General features: G+C 39.6%; 1 protein-coding gene across 2 annotated transcripts in view; it reads left to right on the top strand.

Moving 5' to 3' along the window:
• The window catches only part of tmeff2a (transmembrane protein with EGF-like and two follistatin-like domains 2a), a 202,854-nt gene that overhangs the window by 90,519 nt on the left and 91,041 nt on the right, over positions 1-21,294 (top strand). For both annotated transcript variants that reach the window (XM_034693327.1, XM_034693326.1), the window contains exon 4: positions 9,821-9,847. In XM_034693327.1, the coding sequence (XP_034549218.1) occupies positions 9,821-9,847 (27 nt within the window). The remainder of the gene's footprint in view (positions 1-9,820; positions 9,848-21,294) is intronic.

Here is a 21,294-nt window from a genome sequence, read left to right as displayed (position 1 = left end):
GCCGCACCACTTTTGCACTTGTTAACACGTGCAAAATTATTATATGCACACGCAAATTAGCGCTCGTTATTTGGGATCTTAGTAGATCAGGCCCTTGGTACGAATGTTTCTCACATCCGTATGCTGTGGTGATATGTAGTTATTATTTGACTGTTTTGTGTTCAAGTCCTCTTTTTTCTGAAAACTTTCTTCTTCGTTAGTTATTAGAGGTTAAAAAACGGGGTTTTACATCCAGGTTTACTTTGATTGACAGCTGACATAGAGAGAAACTCTGTAGGACCTTGGGACGGTACGCTGTGGGGCGGAGCTTGTTACCGTGGAAACTCACAAATTCTCTACTGCGCAGACTCTGGCTGCAGAAAATTTACAAGATGGCAGCGTTCTGGAACAGGATATTTTGGCTTCAAAACCGTACAATGGGAAAAGGCGGAGCGACGCTGTCCGTTATATATACAGTCTATGGTACTGCTCTGTAGAAACACAGCTGGTCAGTGTTGATGGACGAGATAGCACAAAGCTAAACAACAACAAATCAGTCCAAAGATCTGTTGAAGAAGTATGGCATAGCAGTTTGTGCTTTCCTAATAGATTGAAACAAAAAAGAAAAACATCCTCTGTGTTTAGAATGCATACAGAAACTACATTTTTTGTCACAGTGTCAACAGGCTTAGGTGAAATGTGTTGGACTCCTTCCTGCAAATTGATTTGATTTTACTTGTGGGATCAGGTTTACTCTGGCAACACTATTTCACACACTGTTGTGAGGAAATGCAGCCCTGTTGAAGGGTTTTGAGGCATGCATTTGACACAGCAGTAATAAACACCATACAAATATTATTTTCCAAATATACAATTCTGCAGCCCACACACATGGCAAGCCATCTGATGGCAATGCTTCCTGCAAAAGCAGTAATGTTTGACTCTGAATGTGTTGTTAAAGTAAAAAACAGTGCCACTCAAAATATATTGCAATTCAATGTTCCTACATCCCTCCTTGATTTTGCCGCCTTAACTTTCAGGGACCTCCAGTTTCCTCAGTATGTTAGTTAACACTAGCAGCTGCTAACAAAGGAGTGTTGATTATTACTTCTGTACTGTATGCAAGATACTGTCACCACATCACAACGATAATGTGTGTTTTAGACTTGACGAACATTACACATGGGTCTCATATGCACACATACAACAGACGGGATGCAGCGTCTTTATATATTTGGACTTTTTTCTGCAACAACCTCACCAGAAAACATGGTTTTCCTTGACTCCAACTTGTCCAGTAGTTAGCTCTTGACTTCATGCAGTAAACTCCAGGCATGACGGATTGTGTGTGCAATCTGTGTGAAATGCAGCATAGCCTCTTGTGAGCACCACACAGTAATTTTAATAAAAGATCCCCTGAAGGGTTTCACTCTCTTTTTCCCTACTTCTCCCCCTCTTCTAATCAATCACCCCGGAACAGAAAAAAAACACTTCAATCATCTTTTTTCAATGGAGGTTACCGTTTTTTTTCCACTTGGTACTCCTCCTCTGCTATCTAACCCACCCTCAGAGCCTCAAAAAATAACATTGTCTGGTTTCTCCTCATTGTGAGCCTTCATTTGGCAGACAAGCAGCAGAGAAGTAAGCCTGTGCTTGTCTTCCTGGCCATTTTGTTCTATTTTCTAATGCCAGTCTTCTCTCCTCAAACCTCTGCCCTTGTTCAGATACTAAAGGTTTTTATTGATCTCCCATGAACCCCTCCTGACTCCTGCCTGATCCTTCAAGCTAAGCCTTTTTCATGAAACACTGCACATTTAGTGTCCCACATGCTCCAAGGTCAGAGGAATGCAGCAGGTTTAAAAGAAGGTGAGACAGAGGTGAGAACTTTTAGTAAATTCTGTGTGGATATGTTTCCAGCTTCAAAGAATCCTCCTGAAGTGAACTTGATAATAATTCTTTCTACATGCTGTTACACAAAAACGGATTTAGTGTATTCATGTTACACGTAAAGTTGCCTCTACTTTATTTCACTCACAAAGAAGGTTAAGGGAATTTGTTCTTCTCTCTTCACCTCATACTGAGTGATGTTATTGTTGGATAAGGCAACACTGAAATTAGCCGTGTAATAAACAAATAATGCCTCCTGAAAAAAAGAAGACACTCAGTTTGACTTCTACCCTGAGATTTGGAGTTGACACACCTTTTTATTTATCTTATTAATATCAAATGTCAGGTAAATGTCACAACCTTAGCATTCCTAATATTATTACCTCCGCTTGTGATTTCAGTTGCTTTTTCAGCTTCTCAGAGATGCTCTCTCCCGCTCTGCTTCCATTGTCTGGACTGCAGGACAGGATGGTTCTGTTGACAGGAAAGTCCAGTAGCTCCTCAGTCTGCTCTCACATCTGTGCCCTCCACCTGTCATTATTCCCCCACGACCAAGACCAGCCTGAGACCACACTAACATTTTACCACAGTGTCAACAGGCAGAGGGGGAATGTGCTGCAACTTTTACTCAGATTGATTTGATATGTGTGTGATCCCTGTTGATAATGAATCACTGTTACAGGCTTTTGACCAATCAGAATCAAGTATGTAACACAGCTGGGTAATAATACTACTTAATAACGAGCTGTGTTCCCTTTCTAAAGCTTCTGACTTAATTAGTAAACAGTAAAACCTGAAAGATGAAACTTTAATCATTAAACACTGTTACATATAATCCTCTTCCCAGCTGGCAGTGTTATTTATGTGAGTGCTGCATATCTGGCAGTGACTGCAAAGACTGGGGAGAAGAGGGTAATGATAGTAACAGTGTTTGATGAAAAGGTGTATTGTTTACAGCTTGTAGAAGGCCCCTGTTGGCCTATCTCAACGCTATTTAACACTGTTTTCTAGTCTGACTAAGGCTTTTCTCCCTCAGTAGTAATTCAAACCTCTCGTTTCAATTAGTCTATCATTTTAAAATCTTTATGGGCAACTCCTGTTTCAAACAGAGTATCTCCACAGCAGACGAGTCTCTCAGCAGTTTGCCAAAGCACACTCCTCATTTTAGTCTAGTTAGCTATACACTGTTGTATTCTGCATTCAGCTCTTGATGCCTGCACTTAAACCCAGACATCAAATTCACCAACACCATCTGCAGCAAGAGTCTGTAAATTCAGGTGATGGTAGTAAAGGTGTTAAATGCTGATTTATCTCCATCAACAAACATTGGTCATATAAGCAGTGTGGGCTAAGTTACAGGAAAGTAATAACACGTTACAATAAGTAGTTAATAAATATCAAAAGTAAGTTCATTATTAACCGAGCGACTGCATTATAAAAGTAACGAGTTACCTGGTAATGTAACTTTAGCATTACTTATTTTTAGGGATGTAAGGATACACTCAAAATTTAAATAACTATTATTTTATTTCAATTCTCAGATATGTACAGTTATAATATATATTTGTTCTCTTATATTTCTTTGTAAACAAAGTCATCCTTTTTCATTTTAAGGTGTGTTGTAACTCAAATTAAACCACTGCACACTTTTTTTCAGCACCTTGTAAAAAAACTAAAATCACCGTACAAAAATACCTTGTAGGAAAAATTTCCGAACAATTCTAGAGAAATGGAAAGTGAACGATTCCCAAATGAAAGTATTAAATATTAAAACAAATAAGGTTAATCTCTTTAAATTAAGGATGTAAATTTCAAGTATTTTCTGTGATCGATCTTTGGAAATGTTAATGAACAATTATCGTTTAATCATTTAAATAACATGAATGTTTTTCATGTCAAAAATAATGACAAGTGTGTTTTTTTCCCCTAAATCAAATGTTCCTTCACGACACAGTGTATATTACTGACAGTATTAAACAGCTACAGATCATATTGAGATGTTCAAAATGTTAACATGCTGAATATCAACGTGAGGAGCAGCTTATAAATAATCTCTGTGGACGCATGGTCATAGAGTGAAGACTCAGACTACAACATGTGGATTTACTGCAGCAGGACAACTGAACAGAATCAGATTTCAGACTCACAGTGTCCAGTTTTCTCCTTCTTACTGAGAAAAATAAACATTTAAACATGGTCAGGTGTCAGCCGGGAGCACAACCGGGTCAGAATCAGTCCGGCGGCTGAGAAAGAAAGCGCTCGTGGAGACCTGTCACTCAGCTGCAGCCCCCAGATGAGCATCTCTGCTGTGAGCAACACCTTCAGTCAGCTGATTCTGAAACATGCTTTAAAGTTAAAACACCTCCACTCAGAGAGTGACGAGAGAGCAGCATGATGTTACTTAATGATGTTCAAAAAGCAGAGCATTTTTTACTGTCTTGGGATATATACTTCCACCACTACTTATTTTTGCTTCATTACTCTTATGAATGTCTCCTGCCACTCATCTCACCACTGTTTTGCTAATCAGCTCGTTGAATGCAGCAGACTCAAGTTAGTATGGGAAGCATGTCTACGACCGCATATCTCAAAAACAGTGTGTGTAGTCCTTCCTGGTTTACAGATTGTGGAGCTGGTTGTGGTTTAAAATCTAGAGTCATGCTGCAGCGAGGTCACAGCTGTTTGAAGCACCGGGCTCTCTGGCAGCTAGCTGAAAAGAAGTGTGTTGTTTGGATAGATGTTTTGTGAGATTAGAATTGGTAGTCAAGGCAGTGGAACAAGTTGACTACAACTCACCACTATATTCTTGTCCTTTACCTCAAGGAGAGAAAAATAATGCTGGTATTTCACAAACAGAAAGCTCACACCTGAATGATCATCAGCCTGCGTGTGTGTGTGTGTGTGTGTGTGTGTGTGTGTGTGTGTGTGTGTGTGTGTTTACTGTGAGATATTCTTTCTCCATTGATGCCTCTGTGCTGGAAAAGGAATAACCTCATGATTGAGTGATTTAGTGATTGATTTTGATTAACGATGATTAATACCCAGTGGTGGAAAGTAACAAAGTAAATTTACTTAAGTACTGTACTTAAAGCTGGGGTTGGTAATCAGATTTAGATCCACTTTTTGTTATACTGGTTAAAATGATCTTTATGTCCTGATGGTAATCAATCAATCAATCAATCAATCAATCAATCAATCAATCAATCAATCAATCAATCAATCAATCAATCAATCAATCAATCAATCTTTATTTGTATAGCGCCAAATCACAACAAACGTTATCTCAAGACGCTTTTACAAACAGAGCAGGTCTAGACCACTCTATGTCAAATTATGAACAGAGACCCAACACCAAGACAGGATAAGACTCAGTCTGACCCCACCTTAATCCACCATGAGCATTGCACCTCGCAGTGTTTAGCTAGATACAGCAGAGAGGAAAAACTTCCTTTTAACAGGCAGAAACCTCAAGCAGGACCAGACTCATGTTAGACAGCCATCATGTCTCGACCCAGTTGGGTCTGGAAAGACAGATAGAGGGGAGTAAGAGAGAGAAGTGATAGTGATGAGACGAGTAGTAGAAGCTGTTGCCGCTGGAGTCCAGCACGTCCGTATCAGCTGGAGTCCAGATCGTCCACAGCAGGAGGACGTCTACGGCAGCTCAGAGGAATCTACGAGACAAGGGAGCTCAGGGACTCCAGAAAGGTCTATGGTTAGTAACTTTAATGGGACAGGCAGAGTTAAAGTAAGTGATGAGGGGGTTGGGGGGAAGAGGGTGAGCTAGGATCCCATTGTGTCAGTGTGCCAGTTCCCCCGGCAGTCTAGGCCTATAGCAGCATGACAAAAGCTGGTCCAAGCCTGATCCAGCTCTAACTATAAGCTTTATCAAAAAGGAAAGTTTTAAGTATACTCTTAAAAGTAGAGAGGGTGTCTGCCTCCCGGACCCTGACTGGTAGATGATTCCAAAGGAGAGGGGCCTGATAACTGAAGGTTCTACCTCCCACACTACTTTTATAATACATAATGTGTTCTTAAAAAAAAAGGTAGAAAAGCTGCTATCTACAGCCAAAGTAAACCTGGGAAAACACCAACCAATCACCGTTTTTTGGGACCCAAAATTTTAAACCATTCAAATCCCGTCCTGCCGTTCTGCCCGCCTCCTGCGCGTACATTTCCCCGGCGTGCACTCTGAGTCCCCGTCTCCTGCCTCTACTTCCCCTGACTCTACTGACTGCCCCTCTAGCTCCACCGCGGGCCTGTCCCCTCTGACCCGATGAGGTGCTTTACTCAGGACTGTAGTCTGGATCAGAGTCTAAAAAGCTCTCACCACGGGGCTCTGACAAGTAGAAGAATGAATGACATTTACTAAGTCCTACAGAAATGTAGATGTACTGTAGCGTCTGTCCGGACACTGTAGTGATGACGAGCCGATTGGTGAACACGTTCAGCTTTAATAACTGGTCACTGTCCGCCGTTACCACGACAACCAACAAAACAACAATCAATGTTTGAATGAATGAAGAACTTCTCCTCTTGTCTCTCCTCTCTCCAGCTCACACACTCTCCTGATGCCTTCACTGACTGTCAACACTGTAGGAATTAAGTAATCTACACTGAACACGTTTAACAAACAGTAGAGTTGTTACAGTATTATATATGTGTTATAACTTTTCTCCTGATATCGTGTCACCAGTACAACTGGATAATGCTAGCATGACAGGTTCAGGTTCAGGTTCAGGTTACTTTATTTGTACCCGTAGGTAAACTTGTTTTGCAGCCAGTGAGATGTTAGGTCGATACAAAATTACAAGATAGACTTCAGACAGAACAATCTACTTAATGTGCAAAACATACAAAAAATATCCTAAAAACGAATCTAACACTAAAAATGGTAAAATGAATAGACATGATAAAATGATAAAATGATAAAAGTGCTAAAGGTTCCATTTTAAAAAGCATATCAGAAAACAGTCAACCAATAAAAACAATGGAATCACATGAATAAATAAGACAATCTGGGCTCAAGTCATAAGATTGGAGGCTGACTGTGTGGGAAAAATAAAAGCTATTGCTTGTTCAGCTCAGTAACAGCAGCAGGAGTTGTGAGTACTAACAGCAGCCATGTTTGTTTGTGTTTTTAACTTTCACTATGAGAATGTTTTGGTGAGGACCGGTTTTGAATCAGTCACCATCATATGGTCGCAAGTCAGCGGCGCTCGTGCATGTGAGCGGGGGGGGGGGGGGGGGCGTCGTTTTGGAGGAGCTCTGAGGGAGGAGGGGTTAGACGGAGTCCTGAGGACATGCTACATTCAAATTCATGCTAGTTTTCCGAGACTGCCAACCCCAGCTTTAATTAAATCATGTTTTCCAGATAAACAGAACCGAGCAGAATGTACACCCATGTAGTCTTTACTGCACTCGTGCTTTGTGAAAATACCTTTAGAGATATTTTAAAAAGTACTTTGAATACTTGTTTTTAAAAGCAAGTACTCCAGGACTTCAACTCAAGTCAGAATCTGATTCATAGTCATTATACTTGAGGTATTTAGCACAACACTGCATTTTATGGCATTGAGAGTTTTACCAACTATGTATTAACCTGATGTCATTCCTTTTGCTCCAACATAGGCCAATGGCTCTCTTCTGAGAATAACAGAGAAGACATTGACTGTAAAAAACAAACAAGGAAAAACATAACAATTAGAAAATACACACACACTTTAAAAACAGATTCAAAATGATCTTTGTGTTTGGTTGGAAGGACAGGTATGGAAACAGGTTAATTAAATGTGTTGATCTGTTTAGATAGGTTTAGTTGTTTTTTTTGGGGGGGGGGGGGGGGTTAAGGTTAACTCTAGTGACATCCATGAATGCTTTGCAAGTTGTGTCACAGTCATCAGAGGATTCATGTGTTGTAAATCTTAATTTCTCAGATGTTAAATTTTGCATCCACTGCCACAGAGTCCAGCGACTGAGATTAGCAGTAATCCAGTGGAGAAGATTAATGTCTGCATGTTATCTGATGTTACTTTCTGGCTGTAAAGGAATATGAATTCCACATAAAGCTTGACTTTACTGAAACTCCATTAAACATAAAACATTTATTCAGATTTTAGACGTGTTGGCTGCTCAAATACAGAAAATTATGAAAATGATTTTGAGAATGAAAAAATTACAATCACAGGTGCCCCACTCGAAAAATCAGTTTGTGATTGTTTCACAACAGAATAATCAAGGGGAAAAAACAGACTAAAGAAACATATTGTTTTAACTTTAAAATTCCACTTTGTCATGTAAGAGTTTTATTTTGGATTTAGCTCCACCTCTCTGGCTATACTCAGATTGCACAGGTTGCTTTGAGATTTACTTTCCATTAGCACTTCTGACCATCTGCTGCTCTGACCTTGAGGAATCATCCCACTCGAGACGTGTTTTCCTAATAGATTGAAACAAAAAAGAAAAAAATCCTCTGTGTTTAGAATGCTTACAGAAACTCGATTTTTTGTCACAGTGTCAACAGGCTTAGGTGAAATGTGTTGGACTCCTTCCTGCAAATTGATTTGATTTTACTTGTGGGATCAGGTTTACTCTGGCAACACTATTTCACACACTGTTGTGAGGAAATGCAGCCCTGTTGAAGGGTTTTGAGGCATGCATTTGACACAGCAGTAATAAACACCATACAAATATTATTTTCCAAATATACAATTCTGCAGCCCACACACATGGCAAGCCATCTGATGGCAATGCTTCCTGCAAAAGCAGTAATGTTTGACTCTGAATGTGTTGTTAAAGTAAAAAACAGTGGCACTCAAAATATATTGCAATTCAATGTTCCTACATCCCTCCTTGATTTTGCTGCCCTAACTTTCAGGGACCTCCAGTTTCCTCAGTATGTTAGTTAACACTAGCAGCTGCTAACAAAGGAGTGTTGATTATTACTTCTTACAGAAGTACAGAATAATCAAGGGGAAAAAACAGACTAAAGAAACATATTGTTTTAACTTTAAAATTCGACTTTGTCATGTAAGAGTTTTATTTTGGATTTAGCTCCACCTCTCTGACTACACTCAGATTGCACAGGTTGCTTTGAGATTTACTTTCCATTAGCACTTCTGACCATCTGCTGCTCTGACCTTGAGGAATCATCCCACTCGAGACGTGTTTTTATCCCGTCAGAAATGTATTTTATTGAACCGAAGCTCATGCCATTAAAGTATCAGGACAGCCTTTTGCTAAGGCCCCGTGTGTTTTAGGACTGTGATGGCCTCAATAATCCGGCTAGTGTGTGCCCCTCTTCATATAAACCCTATAAAGCCGTCTCACATGGGTATTCATATGGATCTGAGCTATTATCTCCCTGCAGTCCTCTGAGGCCCTGCGTCTGGTGTCTGGCCCGGGGCATTTTAGCAGATCGCTTTATGCCAAGGCTCGAGTTACACAGTGCCTGTTCTTCGAAGTGCTCATCAGTATCCCTTTCACAGCCGTATCGTTAAACAATTCAGCGAGCTCGACGCGTTGAGGGAGCTCAACAAAGTACAGCATAGAGTCGTCGACATACAAAAACACAGAAAACTGGAAACACAGGGCCTATGGTGCCTTTATACTCATACCATGTGAAAATCCACAGTTGGAGGTGTTATCATTGATGTTACGCTGCAAAAAATGGAAAATCCATGACACTCAAAGCCCGGGGCATCTACTATCATCTCATTTCTGTTTTCCTTTTCAAATCTGACTCTCAGCACCACTTTCCGCTCCATCTTTGGAGGAATCTCGTCTTGCTCAAACACCATCATGATAACAGAGGCTTACTCTCACACACATGCACTCTCAAGCTGGTATTCACATCGGCCCAGACACACACTTACATATGCAGAGACACGCTTATTCATCTTAATGTCTGTGTCTGTGCGAGCCTCTGGTTAATAACCGTGTTTGTTCTCCTCCGCAGATGCCGGCTCAGGATCAGGAGACGATGGTAAGATTACTCACCTTCTCCTCCTCCTTATTTCAGACTCCATTGTGCTGCTTTTCACTGTTTTTTACTGGCTTCTGCAATGAAACTATGTGTGAAACCCAGCAGCACATATTACACCGTTGTACTCCAGGCAAGTTCCATTTTTTTGAGGAAACTGCTGATATTTCTAAGGACCAAACACTATGACACCTTGGATCCAATCAAGTGTACTCAAAACTTGTATTTATATAAAGTATTTTAAACATTCAAAATGTGAATAGCATGACTTTACACTACTGGTTTCATTTAAGTGCATTTCTACTTTCCTCATGGTCTCATTGAAGCAGCTATAGTCAGTGATTCCATCTTGCTTATGGATCACATCTTAAAGAATTTTATTCAAGAGGTGGACCTCCTCCGTGATGTCACCTATTGGTTTGTGGTCGTTTGGAGGCCTCTGGTTTGCTGGGATTGCTGTTACATCTTGATTTTTCAAAGCTAGAAGTGACTATATTTCTACAAAAGGAAGGATATGGAAATGAGAGCGGGGTTGTTGCCAAGGTATATTCTTTAGCTTGCAGTTTTCTTATTCAGCAGCAGTTTTTCCAACAGAATGAGATTGGTCTGTCTTTGTAGCTGATGGATGCAGTGGTTTATTTATTTGCTAGGGGAGCTGCTGGAAAGTCGTGAACTTGTTGCTTGCTTATGCGCATCTTTGGCACTCTAATACAGAGCTTAAAAAAAGATTGAGTCTGTTAGGAGCCAGTCTTAAGAGGGTTTTTGGAGGGTTTGGGTTGTATGACCTGGAACTCTAGTTTGATTCATTCACCTCTTTAGTGTTTTTTTAATAGAGCAGGTAAAAGGTTTTAAACATCCAGTGAACACTACCTGCCCAACACTTAACCCCAAAGATCCCAAGATAGGTGTGAGTGGGAGAGCATAATGGAGCAGGTAGCAGCTAACGAGCCCTGAGTATCGGTGGATATAACAACAGAACTTCAAGGCCAGTGAATGTTGGACGTGGAATCATACCAAGCTTTTTCAAGGAAAGGTAATTCTAATACCAACTGCTTTAGCATAGCAACTTCAAAATGTGCTGTGTCAATACTGTGCTCACATTTGACTGCACTGCCTCAAAAAGGCCTTTTGCTTTACCTACATTGAAGAATCCAAGTAATAGACATTAAAATGTTATTTTTTTTCAGCTTTTTAATTTGATGTTAGATATAATAACTGGGGTGCAAAACATTTTGAATATTGTAAATGGTGTTGTCACTTTGTCACAAAAATATTATTTATAAAGGGGGCATTTTAGACATTTACAAAGGTTTCTATAACATGAATACATTCAAAGGGGCTCATCTGTTCCACTTCAAATTGTTTTTTTTTTTGTTTTTTTTAAGTTATATTTTTGGGGCTTTTTGCCTTTATTTGATAGGATAGTGAAGAGAGACAGGAAATGTGGGGAGCAGAGAGCGGGGGAAGACATGCAGGAAATGGTTGACCAGCCGGGAATCGAACCGGCAACCCCTGCGATGAGGACTATAGCCTCTATATGTGGGCCGCTTAGACTGCTAGGCCACCAGCACCCCTCCACTTCAAATTGTTGTGACACTGTAAGTCTGACTACAGTAGAGTAGAGTCTGACTGCTGTACAGACCCTACCGAAGAAAAGTTGCCATTTCTAAACATCACAACTAGATTAGCTCCTCATAGAGGGTCGATCAGAAAAGTTAAAGAAGATCATTTCATCAACATGTGCACCAAAGTTAACAGGTGTGGCTGAGGCGGCCCATCAGACTTTGATGTCTTGCTATGAAACAGAAAGCTGCTGTTGCAGAAACACAGAGGGACCTAACAGGTTTACATGATTGCTTTATGTCCCCTTGGGGAAACATGAACAAGCAAGTATTTCATTTCTGTCAGAGCGCCACCCACTGGTAAGGAATGGCAAGCCATGCTTTGGTCTGCAGCACACTCTGTAGCTGTGCCACATCCCAGCATGCTCAAAGGTGCTCATAACCTTAGTGTATATTTATAACTATCCTTCCAAGAGTCATTTTATTTCTCAGCAATCCTTAAATGTGTTTTGTATTCAATCTTAACAATGAACACTCAATATCATTGGCACAATCCTTGAAGCATTCCTCAAACTGAGTCATTTGACCAAGGTGTTTCTTAGTTGTGAGAGTCAAAGATATAATTCCACTTCCACAGAACAAGCACACTTCCTCTGTAATCGTCCCCATTGAACAAAGTCTGCCAGGGCTACTTTCAAAGTGCAATCTAACTGAGTTACAGGTACTTGTTTGAGAGAAAACTGGTCTCCTTCTACCCTCTCATTTTTGTGAGTGTTACAGTTAATTGTTTTTTTGCACAATGTTAAATGAAAAGACATAGAAGTGGCTGTTTTCTCAGAAACTTTTAAAAGAGTGAGCGTGTGGATAATATTTAATACATGCTGGTAAGAAGGGCTTAAGGCTGTGAGTGACTTTTAATGAATAACTTTTGTGAGACTAATCATGTAAACCTTTTTTCTGATTAATAAAACTAAAACTCTAATTTGTTGCCTAATTGACCAACAAGCCTCAGCTGTAATGTCAGCGCAGACCGCACACAGTCAGAAGCCAAACTCATCTGTCAGTGCATGTTTGAACGCTTGCATATATTTACTCTGGTCCATCTCTATCTGTCCTCCTGTGTGTTTACCCATGCAGTTCCTTCATTAACTCCCATGCATGGAAGCTCACCAAGCATATATGAGAGAGAGATTGGAAAAGAGATTAGTCCCCTCAAAAAAAGGCGGTGGACAGACGGATGAACGAGCGGAAATGAAACTGGTGCTAGGTCAACCAGAGAGCGAGAGGGAGAGGAGGAGAGGCTGGGGTAGTAGACAAAGAAATGGCCCGAGGAAAGTCGCAAAATAGATAAGAGAACTGAGAAAACAGAAGGCGAGTGAGTCTGAAATGGAGACTGAGACGGAGGGCAGGCAGAGATAAGGGACATGAGGGAACCAAACTAAAAAGTGTGTCTACTGAACAGAATTTACACCATTTGCTGCACTTTGCATTACATTATATTGTAGCTGATGTGTAATTATTGGCAGATACTGAGAAACTTAGCATTCGCTGCATCTTTCTTCAACTAGCATGTAACATCTAAAAAAGACCATAAAAAGAAACCTGATATGCTCTATACCAAAAAGAAAACATAAAATTATTAAATTGTAGGGATGCTCCCATCAGATTTTATGCTGCCGATTTCTATACCGATCAGCCATGAGTGCCGATCACTGCCGATCACCGATACCGATCACATGGATTTTCTGTACATTTTTCAATTTAGTTATGGTGAGTGCTACATCATCTGGGAATAAAGGAACCATAAAATCATCTTAATTTAGAAAAAAAACGTCTTTTTACTAACTTCTTTAAGAGAAAAAATACAAAAACGTTGCAGACACAATGCAGCAACTATTCAGTCAAAAGGACAACTGAAAAACACTTAAATGTACCTGCTATCAGTAACCCAATCTTTAACAGATTGGAAACATTAAGGCTCTCAACAGGCTAAATAGTGCAGAAAGTCTAATAAATAAAAGACAATATGTCTCACAAGTTTGTCTTTCTGAATATGCCATGTTTGAAACTCGTGAAACTTACAGAGAATGGGATTCCTTCTTTATGGAGACGTTCGATGTGAGAGTACAGTCTGGTGGAGCTCTGACAGCGCTACGTCTGTGAATTATTTACGTCCCGGTGGCACGTAGCGGGGCTCCAAGTGAAAGAGCAGTCGGCGGAACCCGGTGTCTTCCACCACTGAGAAAGGCTCATCTAGCCCGATGAATTCAATTCTTTTTCGGGTTATTTGCTTAGCCTTCTGACTGTCACGCTCATACAGGCGAGTGTTGTCACCGTGGGCTGTGTTAGCTGCCGTCTGACTGATGCTGCTCCGGCTGTCTTCTTTTCATTCACTGCCGTGAGTCTCAAAAACTCACCACACTCCACCAAGTGTTTGTTCTTTAAATGTCTTATTAAATTGGTTGTGTTGAGGCTTTTTTAACGTGCTTCCCCTGCGAGGTATTTTTTCGTCGCATGTGTTGCAGGATGCAAACTTTACATCACTCTCACAGACTGTATAAAAGTTCCACACGGCAGACATCATCATCATCATTAATCTTTATTTGTATAGCGCCAAATCACAACAAACGTTATCTCAAGACGCTTTTACAAACAGAGCAGGTCTAGACCACTCTATGTCAAATTATGAACAGAGACCCAACACCAAGACAGGGTAAGACTCAGTCTGACCCCACCTTAATCCACCATGAGCATTGCACATCGCAGTATTTAGCTAGTTACAGCGGAGAGGAAAAACTTCCTTTAACAGGCAGAAACCTCGAGCAGAACCAGACTCATGTTAGACAGACATCTGCCTCGACCGAGTTGGGTCTGGAAAGACAGATAGAGGGGAGTAAGAGAGAGAAGTGAGAGAAGTGATAGTGAAGTGAGACATGTTTGTTATGGTTTGCCGCTGCGCGCCTGCGCAGTGTGAAGGAAAGGGGGAGGGGGCACATTACACACAGGTCCTCTTCGGGCTGCAGGCTGCAAAGTATGAGCCACAGGTGATGGTTTTTTTGATCGGCAATGAAAGGCATTGATCGGCATACGCCAATCACATACTTTTTCACAGAAATCGGCCGACAATGATCGGTGGCCGATCGATCGGAGCATCCTTATTAAATTGTAATTTAAAATCCCTTGGTATTAATTTACAACAAGTAGCCATGTTCAAACATGTAACATACCAGCATTTTCAATAAAAACAACCTTCACTAGTACCTCAGGCAGCCTGGGAGTAGCCTGGAAGGCAAAGCGCAGGGCAAAAAAAACGTCCTCAACTTGTCACTCTGATCCGCTGTAATACTGATAACAGATTAAGGCTCGGATGAATGTTTGGACATTTTTCATCAGATTTTGTTTCCTATTTTAGCAGATAGTTGGTGAACAAGCAGTGTTCACAGAGACTTAAGTCAAATGAAATCAACCTGAAACTATAAAAACCAGCAGGCAGACAGGATTTAGGATATTGGATGGATATTACAATTTAACAGCCCTAAAATTAAAATCTACATGCTTTCATTGGTCTGCTTTATTTTTGCTTATTTAATGAAAGCGTAGCATCCATAGTGATACAGCAAAGCAAGTAGAGCATTTTAAATGAATGTGGTAACTGTCAATACAAGATAACTTATGGTGATATACTTTAACTTAGTAGGTAGCTACAGCTGTTCAAGTGCTTCAGCAATGGCTGTCATTTCTTAGTGCTATTTCTGTGTGTATGTGTCAAAAATCAAAACGTTCTTTCATAACAAAATATATAAAGAGTCTGGGTGGTAAATCTTCCACTGTGTCACTTTGAGCCTCATGTGTCCCTGTAGGAGAAAAGCCTTACAGACCTTTAAACAGAATAAGAACTGTGAGAGAAAAATATTAGATATATACAGAGATGTACACTACCAGTCAAAAGCTTGGATACACCTTCTCATTCAAGGGTTTGTATTTATTGTAATTATTGTAAACACTGTAGATTAATACTGAAGACATCCAAACTATGAAAGAACATATATGGAGTTATTGAATGAACCAAAAAGTGTTAAACAAAGCAGAATCTGTTTTATATTTTAGATTCTGTAAAGTAGCCCCCTTTTTCCTTCATGACAGCTTTGCACACTCTTGGTATTCTCTCAGTCTGCTTCATGAAGTGGTCTCCTGGAATGGTTTCTAATGAACATGAGCCTTGTCAAGAGTTCATTTGTAGAATGACTTGCCTTCTTAATGTGTTTGAGACCATCAGTTGTGTTGTTCAGAGGTAGGGTTAGTACACAATGGATAGCTCTATTTGACTACTGTTGTAATCCAGATTATGTTTAAACCAGATTATTTCATAGTTTTGATGTCTTCAGTATTAATCTACAATGTTGAAAATAATTAAAATAAATAAAACCATTGAATGAGAAGGTGTGTCCAAACTTTTGATTGGTAGTGTAAATGTTTATTTTTTGTGTGTGCAATATCATGAACAGTATATACTCAATCATTCAGAGTGGGCAACAAAGTCTCCAAGGCACACACTGTTACTGAAAGCTACATGTCTGCCCTGCCACACATACGCCTAAATAGACTTCTGGGGTTTTTTAAGCTTTCATGAAAAAAAAATGTAAATGTGAAAATTATTATTTCTTTAAAGGTGACATAAAGTCACATAATCTGTGTAGAAAAAACACAAAGTAAAGAAAATTGTTTCCCGGTCAATAGTCCAAAATAAACAGATAATAATGTGCTGGTGTGAAGCTTGCAGTTAAAGTTGAGAAAGCACTCATCTTAACATAACTTTAAAGACTCAAGCTTATAAGATCTATTCACATATACATACAAACTGCTGTAGACATATTACACATAACACCCAAATATGATTGTATTATATAAAGCAACAACATATAGACATCATGGTCTGATAAAAGTATGGGAAAGATGCTTCTGGTTACACAACTTTTCAATAATTCAGGTGAAGCCAGCAGTCAGGACTCGGAGGTTAGCGTTCAACGGCTTGCAGCCAATACTTCCTGTTCATGTGGTGTTTACATGTACAACATGAACCCTTTCATTTCTTGGTCCATTACACCTCCAGAATAGCCCCTGTTCATCTGTTTCAAGTACCTGTAGTCTCAGTTCAACAGTAAACAGCACGTTACACAAAGGTCCTTCTCAGGCTTATCTCAGCGAGATGAGCCTGAAAAAGAAACAGATTTTCTCAGTTTTCCAAAAAAAAACATCATGATGAAGATTTTTAAAAGTAAAATGCAAACCTTTTTAGGTCTGTCATGAAAAGGAAAAGGAACGACTAATAACAGAGGTCTGATCCATCATCTCTGGTGCATTACAGAAAATCTACACTGCCTTTTTAAACACAAAAATGTATCAGTCAGTGTACAGATGTGCTGTAAAAGGAAAACGCTGTTTCTCTAGCCTGCTGTCAATCATCTGCTCTGCATCCACATCTGCAGGGGTTTCAGGCATTAAAAATCACAACATAGAAATGATCAGTCTTGCCGCTTATGATCTCATTTTCTTTTGTAAGTCATAAAAATGCATCACAGTTAATTTCCGTCCTTCTCATAAGCAGCTAAAAACTCCACATTGGCTTTAAAGAGCAGTTGAAACAGACTGTGAAGCATCAGGCTGGTGAAGTGGAGAAGAGTCAAGCACTTAGATTAAAAATGTTCTGTTGTCCTCTAAAACACGGTGGAAAGAGATTCTCTGTATAACCCCTGGAAGCTGCTTATTACAGATGCTCACCTTTTGAGACCTCTGGGTGCTTAAAGTATAGGCTTGAGAACTGTCTTTATTCTCCACTGTCAGATGAATGTGACGAATCGATCATTCAGGAGGAAAAGAGACAATTAGGAAAAAATAGCTCAGGGGCAGAGAGGGTATTTGTGCGGTGGAAGAGTGAAAGGCGAAAGAGGAGTGCAAGGACAGGAGGAGGGGAGGCACAAACACGCCCTATAAAGACAGAACCATAGCAGAGGTCAACATAGATGGAGAGATAGAGTGGGAGAGATGGGAAGGAAGGAGGAGGTGGAGGGAGAGAAAAGCTGCTGGTGTTTTATGAGCAGGGGAGAAGGTTAAAGAAAGTGGTTGTAAAAGAAGGGTCAGACTCCTGTTGAGAAAACTAGCATGAAGAGGCAGACTGGTAAAAATCAAATGTATTTTAATGGCCAATGATAAATCTACACACATAAAACTGTGGTCTTCTGGCTCGTTGCCAGTTTCATCGGCTGTAAAGTGTGCAAGCGTGTGTGTGTGTGTGTTCAAGCTGCAGGCTACTTTTGGCACTAGCATGTATACATTTATGTTTGTTAGAGTGTCTTCTTTTGTGTGCGAGACAGTGAGTAAAACCACAAGTCGGCCATGCAGGGAGAAGCCCCGAGGACACAAGTGTGGTCACATGGCCCCGTTCGTCAGAATCAGACATTTGTCCAAATCAAATTGTACGCTAGAGAAATCGAATTGCTCTCACATGATCACGCAAGGACAAAGAACAAGCAGAGCCTTGAAAAAAAGGGTATTTTTAAACACAGCTACAGAAGAGTCTGCAGACACGCCAGCAGCTCTGGGAGACAGTATTGCTCATTGTAAAGAAAGAAAGCAAAGAGAGATACAAGCTGAGGTCAGAGATGTGAGCTTTTATTGTATCATGTGGAGAAAATCAGCCAGGGAGATATAAGTGATTCAATCTTTATTTTTAGCCAGGTGCAATGAGCATGTCTTCATGAATGGTAAGCACCTTGATCAAGCATAGACTTTGGACGAGGGCAAGCACTCCTACAATGTGTGAAAACCACAAACAGCTTCACGTGGCAATGCAGAAACAATGATATTTAAATATGACTCTCTGCATACTTTAAACATTTTTGATATTTAGAATTTAAAGTTGCTCTTTTACAAATGATTTTTTAGCCATGACCCGAGATGTACAGTACAAAAACAATCCCTCATTTCTCCCGCTGGCAGGAGCTGGCGACAGGGAAGGGTGGGCAGGAGCTCTGTTCAGTTTTCACATCTGGTATCAGTTATAATATCTTTGCAGACCAGTTTGCAGACCTCTAGAGAATCGCTGATTTATCTGAAAACAGATCCCATAAAAAATGTACCATAGGTGCACAAACACAGCTTTTACCAGAACCACCTTAAAGAAAGACACAGTGCTGATACAGAAAACATCCTACACATGTGAAGAACAAGGATGTCTTATTATATGGATTTCAAATGATCTCCTCAGCTGAATTGACGAGTGCACATCAGCGCTTTAAAAGAGTTGACACTGGAAACAATTTCATCCTAACACTTTCATTAATGCTGTGATTCATTGCTGCTGGAGATAAGATAATAAGATACAATATATCTCAGTGTGCCCTCAGGGAAATCTACTGTAAACGTTGTCCTGCATGCAGTCACAGGGTAGAAATCATACATACTCCAGAGAAAGCACAGCTGCGGTTCCCACAGCACACTGTAAGAAAAAATAAGTTGGTTCAACTTCAAATAATTTGTAACCTGGCTGCCTTAAAATGTTAAGTTCAGCAAGCCAAGAAATTAAAGTTGTTTCCACTTTTGTCTCGGTTCCTTAGACTTTGTTTTATTAGTTGGGGTGACAAAGATAGTGCTGATAAATTAGTTCTATCAACTTCATACTTAAAGTTTAATCAACAAGCCTTGTTAGTGAGACCAACAAGCAATTCTAAGTTTGACAAACCGAAATCTTTCTAAAACTAATTACATCAACATGTTTCTAAAGGTATATTGAGTTGTAAAAACATGAAAATATAACATGCCTGATCTAAGAATCTTGTTGGATCACTGTATAATTAATACTTCTTCAAACATGTCTAAAATGTTAGCTCAACAGAGTGTTTTGCTGAATCAACTTATCTTTTAAAGGCAGCCAGTTCACCTTTTTCCTGACTTGTTCATCTTACTTGTTACATTACGTTCATTAAAATTCAAGTACTTGTCATTTCTTAAAACAACCCAAGTCTCAATTTTCAAAAAATACTACATCAAAATGATTTCTCAACATGGGACTACATTTTTAAAGTGTTCTATTCAATGTCAAAACTGACAATAGCTTTTTTGTATGAATTTGACTTGGCATAATGAGGAATGGATTAATATTGCAACTGCCATATGTTCAATATTGATCTAGAAGTAAACACTTAGCTTACAACACTGTATGCAGAATAACAGAAGAGTGCTGTCACTATATAAGAACTATGTAGGTATAAAAATAGAAACTAAGGAGTAAAAAAAGTCGGTAACACTTTACAATAAGGGTCCCTTAATTAGCGTTAGTTAATGCATTATTAAGCATTAATTAACAGTTTAATAATAGTTTAATAATCATTATAATGTATTACCTCACATTAACAGTTTAGCATTTATAATGTGTTACTTAAGTGATGCATGTGTTACACTTTACAATAAGGGTCCAGAAAGCATTCACTAATGGTTAACTAATTAAGTTTTGTAACTTTTATTAATGCTTAATAATGTATCAATTAACTCTGAGCAGTGGACATTAATTAACTGCTTATTAATGCACTAACTACTGTGTTAGTTAATGTTAGGTAATACATTGTAACGATTATTAAACTATTATTAAACTGTTAATTAATGCTTAATAATGCATTAACTAATGCTGATTAAGGGACCCTTATTGTAAAGTGTTACCAAAAAGTCTACAAACATCACACATTGAACATTTCTCTTTTGGTAAACACTTATCTTCTAGACTGTATGCAGAAAAGTATTCAAACATTGATCCATACTGAGTGTCTCTTGCAGCACATGGCATTGTAAAGGTTGGTCACTCCAGTGACTATAAGGGGTTTCCTGTGCATTTGTGCAGGGGCCATACTTCCATCTAGTTGTCTCAAGAAGGAAATCTATGTTACCTGAACTACTCTGGACTGATTAGTTGGACACTATTTGGCTTGATATTTCAAGAAAACTGACATTTAAGTTGAACTGACTTAAGAAAGTGAGCTGAGGTAACTAAAACCTAAAATCCCTTTTTACAGTGCAGTATCAAAGAAATGATATTGCATAATTGCTGAAAATTCATATTCTTTTGTGCACACTCCACCTGTCACATTTTCTCTTTCTGGCCCTGAAACGCATTGAACACTGGAGAGTCTAAGAAAGGTTTCCATGAGTTTAAGCAGCCCCCTGATGCTCAGTTCACCTTCCAGTGTTCCCACAGAATGATGCTGTACCTGTAGCCGAGGTGATCACACCAAGGGCGAAGATATTGAAATACATTACCTTATCTATATTATGTTACACCATCCATCTGTTTATCCATTTGTCAAGATAGTGAATGAATTGTGTTTTGCTCTCTAAATTATTTTAGTGTGTTTTCACAAACAACTTCAAATCCCAACACACACTGTACCAACAGCTTCCTCTCTATACATAGAGATGTGTCCCTCCCTGGTTCTTACCATTCCTCTAATGTCTGATCTGTTTGCTGTATTCATCAGCAGCACCTTTTAACAAGAGGCAAATTAACCTCACTCACGTTTTTAGATGTTTCACTTGATATTCCATCATCAAAACAAGTGATCTGCACATGAAGGAGGCTTGTTAATAACGTAGTGTTATGCAACAATCCAAAATCAAGATGTTATGTGCAGGACAAGCTGCAGTGAATGCATCAACAGGAGGGAAATACTCAGCGACCTTTCTCTCTCTTACCTCTTTTGGACCAACACTAACCGGGTTGTATTTCCAGGCTGGTGCTCGCACTGGTTCGGAGCTGGATGAACTTGCGAACCAACACGGCACCCATTAGTTTCTCCATCCGCTCGAGCCAGTGGAAGAAGCACATCATGACTTCAGATTTAC

Source organism: Notolabrus celidotus, chromosome 10, assembly GCF_009762535.1.
Source record: "Notolabrus celidotus isolate fNotCel1 chromosome 10, fNotCel1.pri, whole genome shotgun sequence".
Taxonomy (NCBI): domain Eukaryota; kingdom Metazoa; phylum Chordata; class Actinopteri; order Labriformes; family Labridae; genus Notolabrus; species Notolabrus celidotus.
The sequence above is the reverse complement of the archived record's forward strand: the minus strand, read 5'-3'. Positions and strand labels throughout refer to the sequence as shown.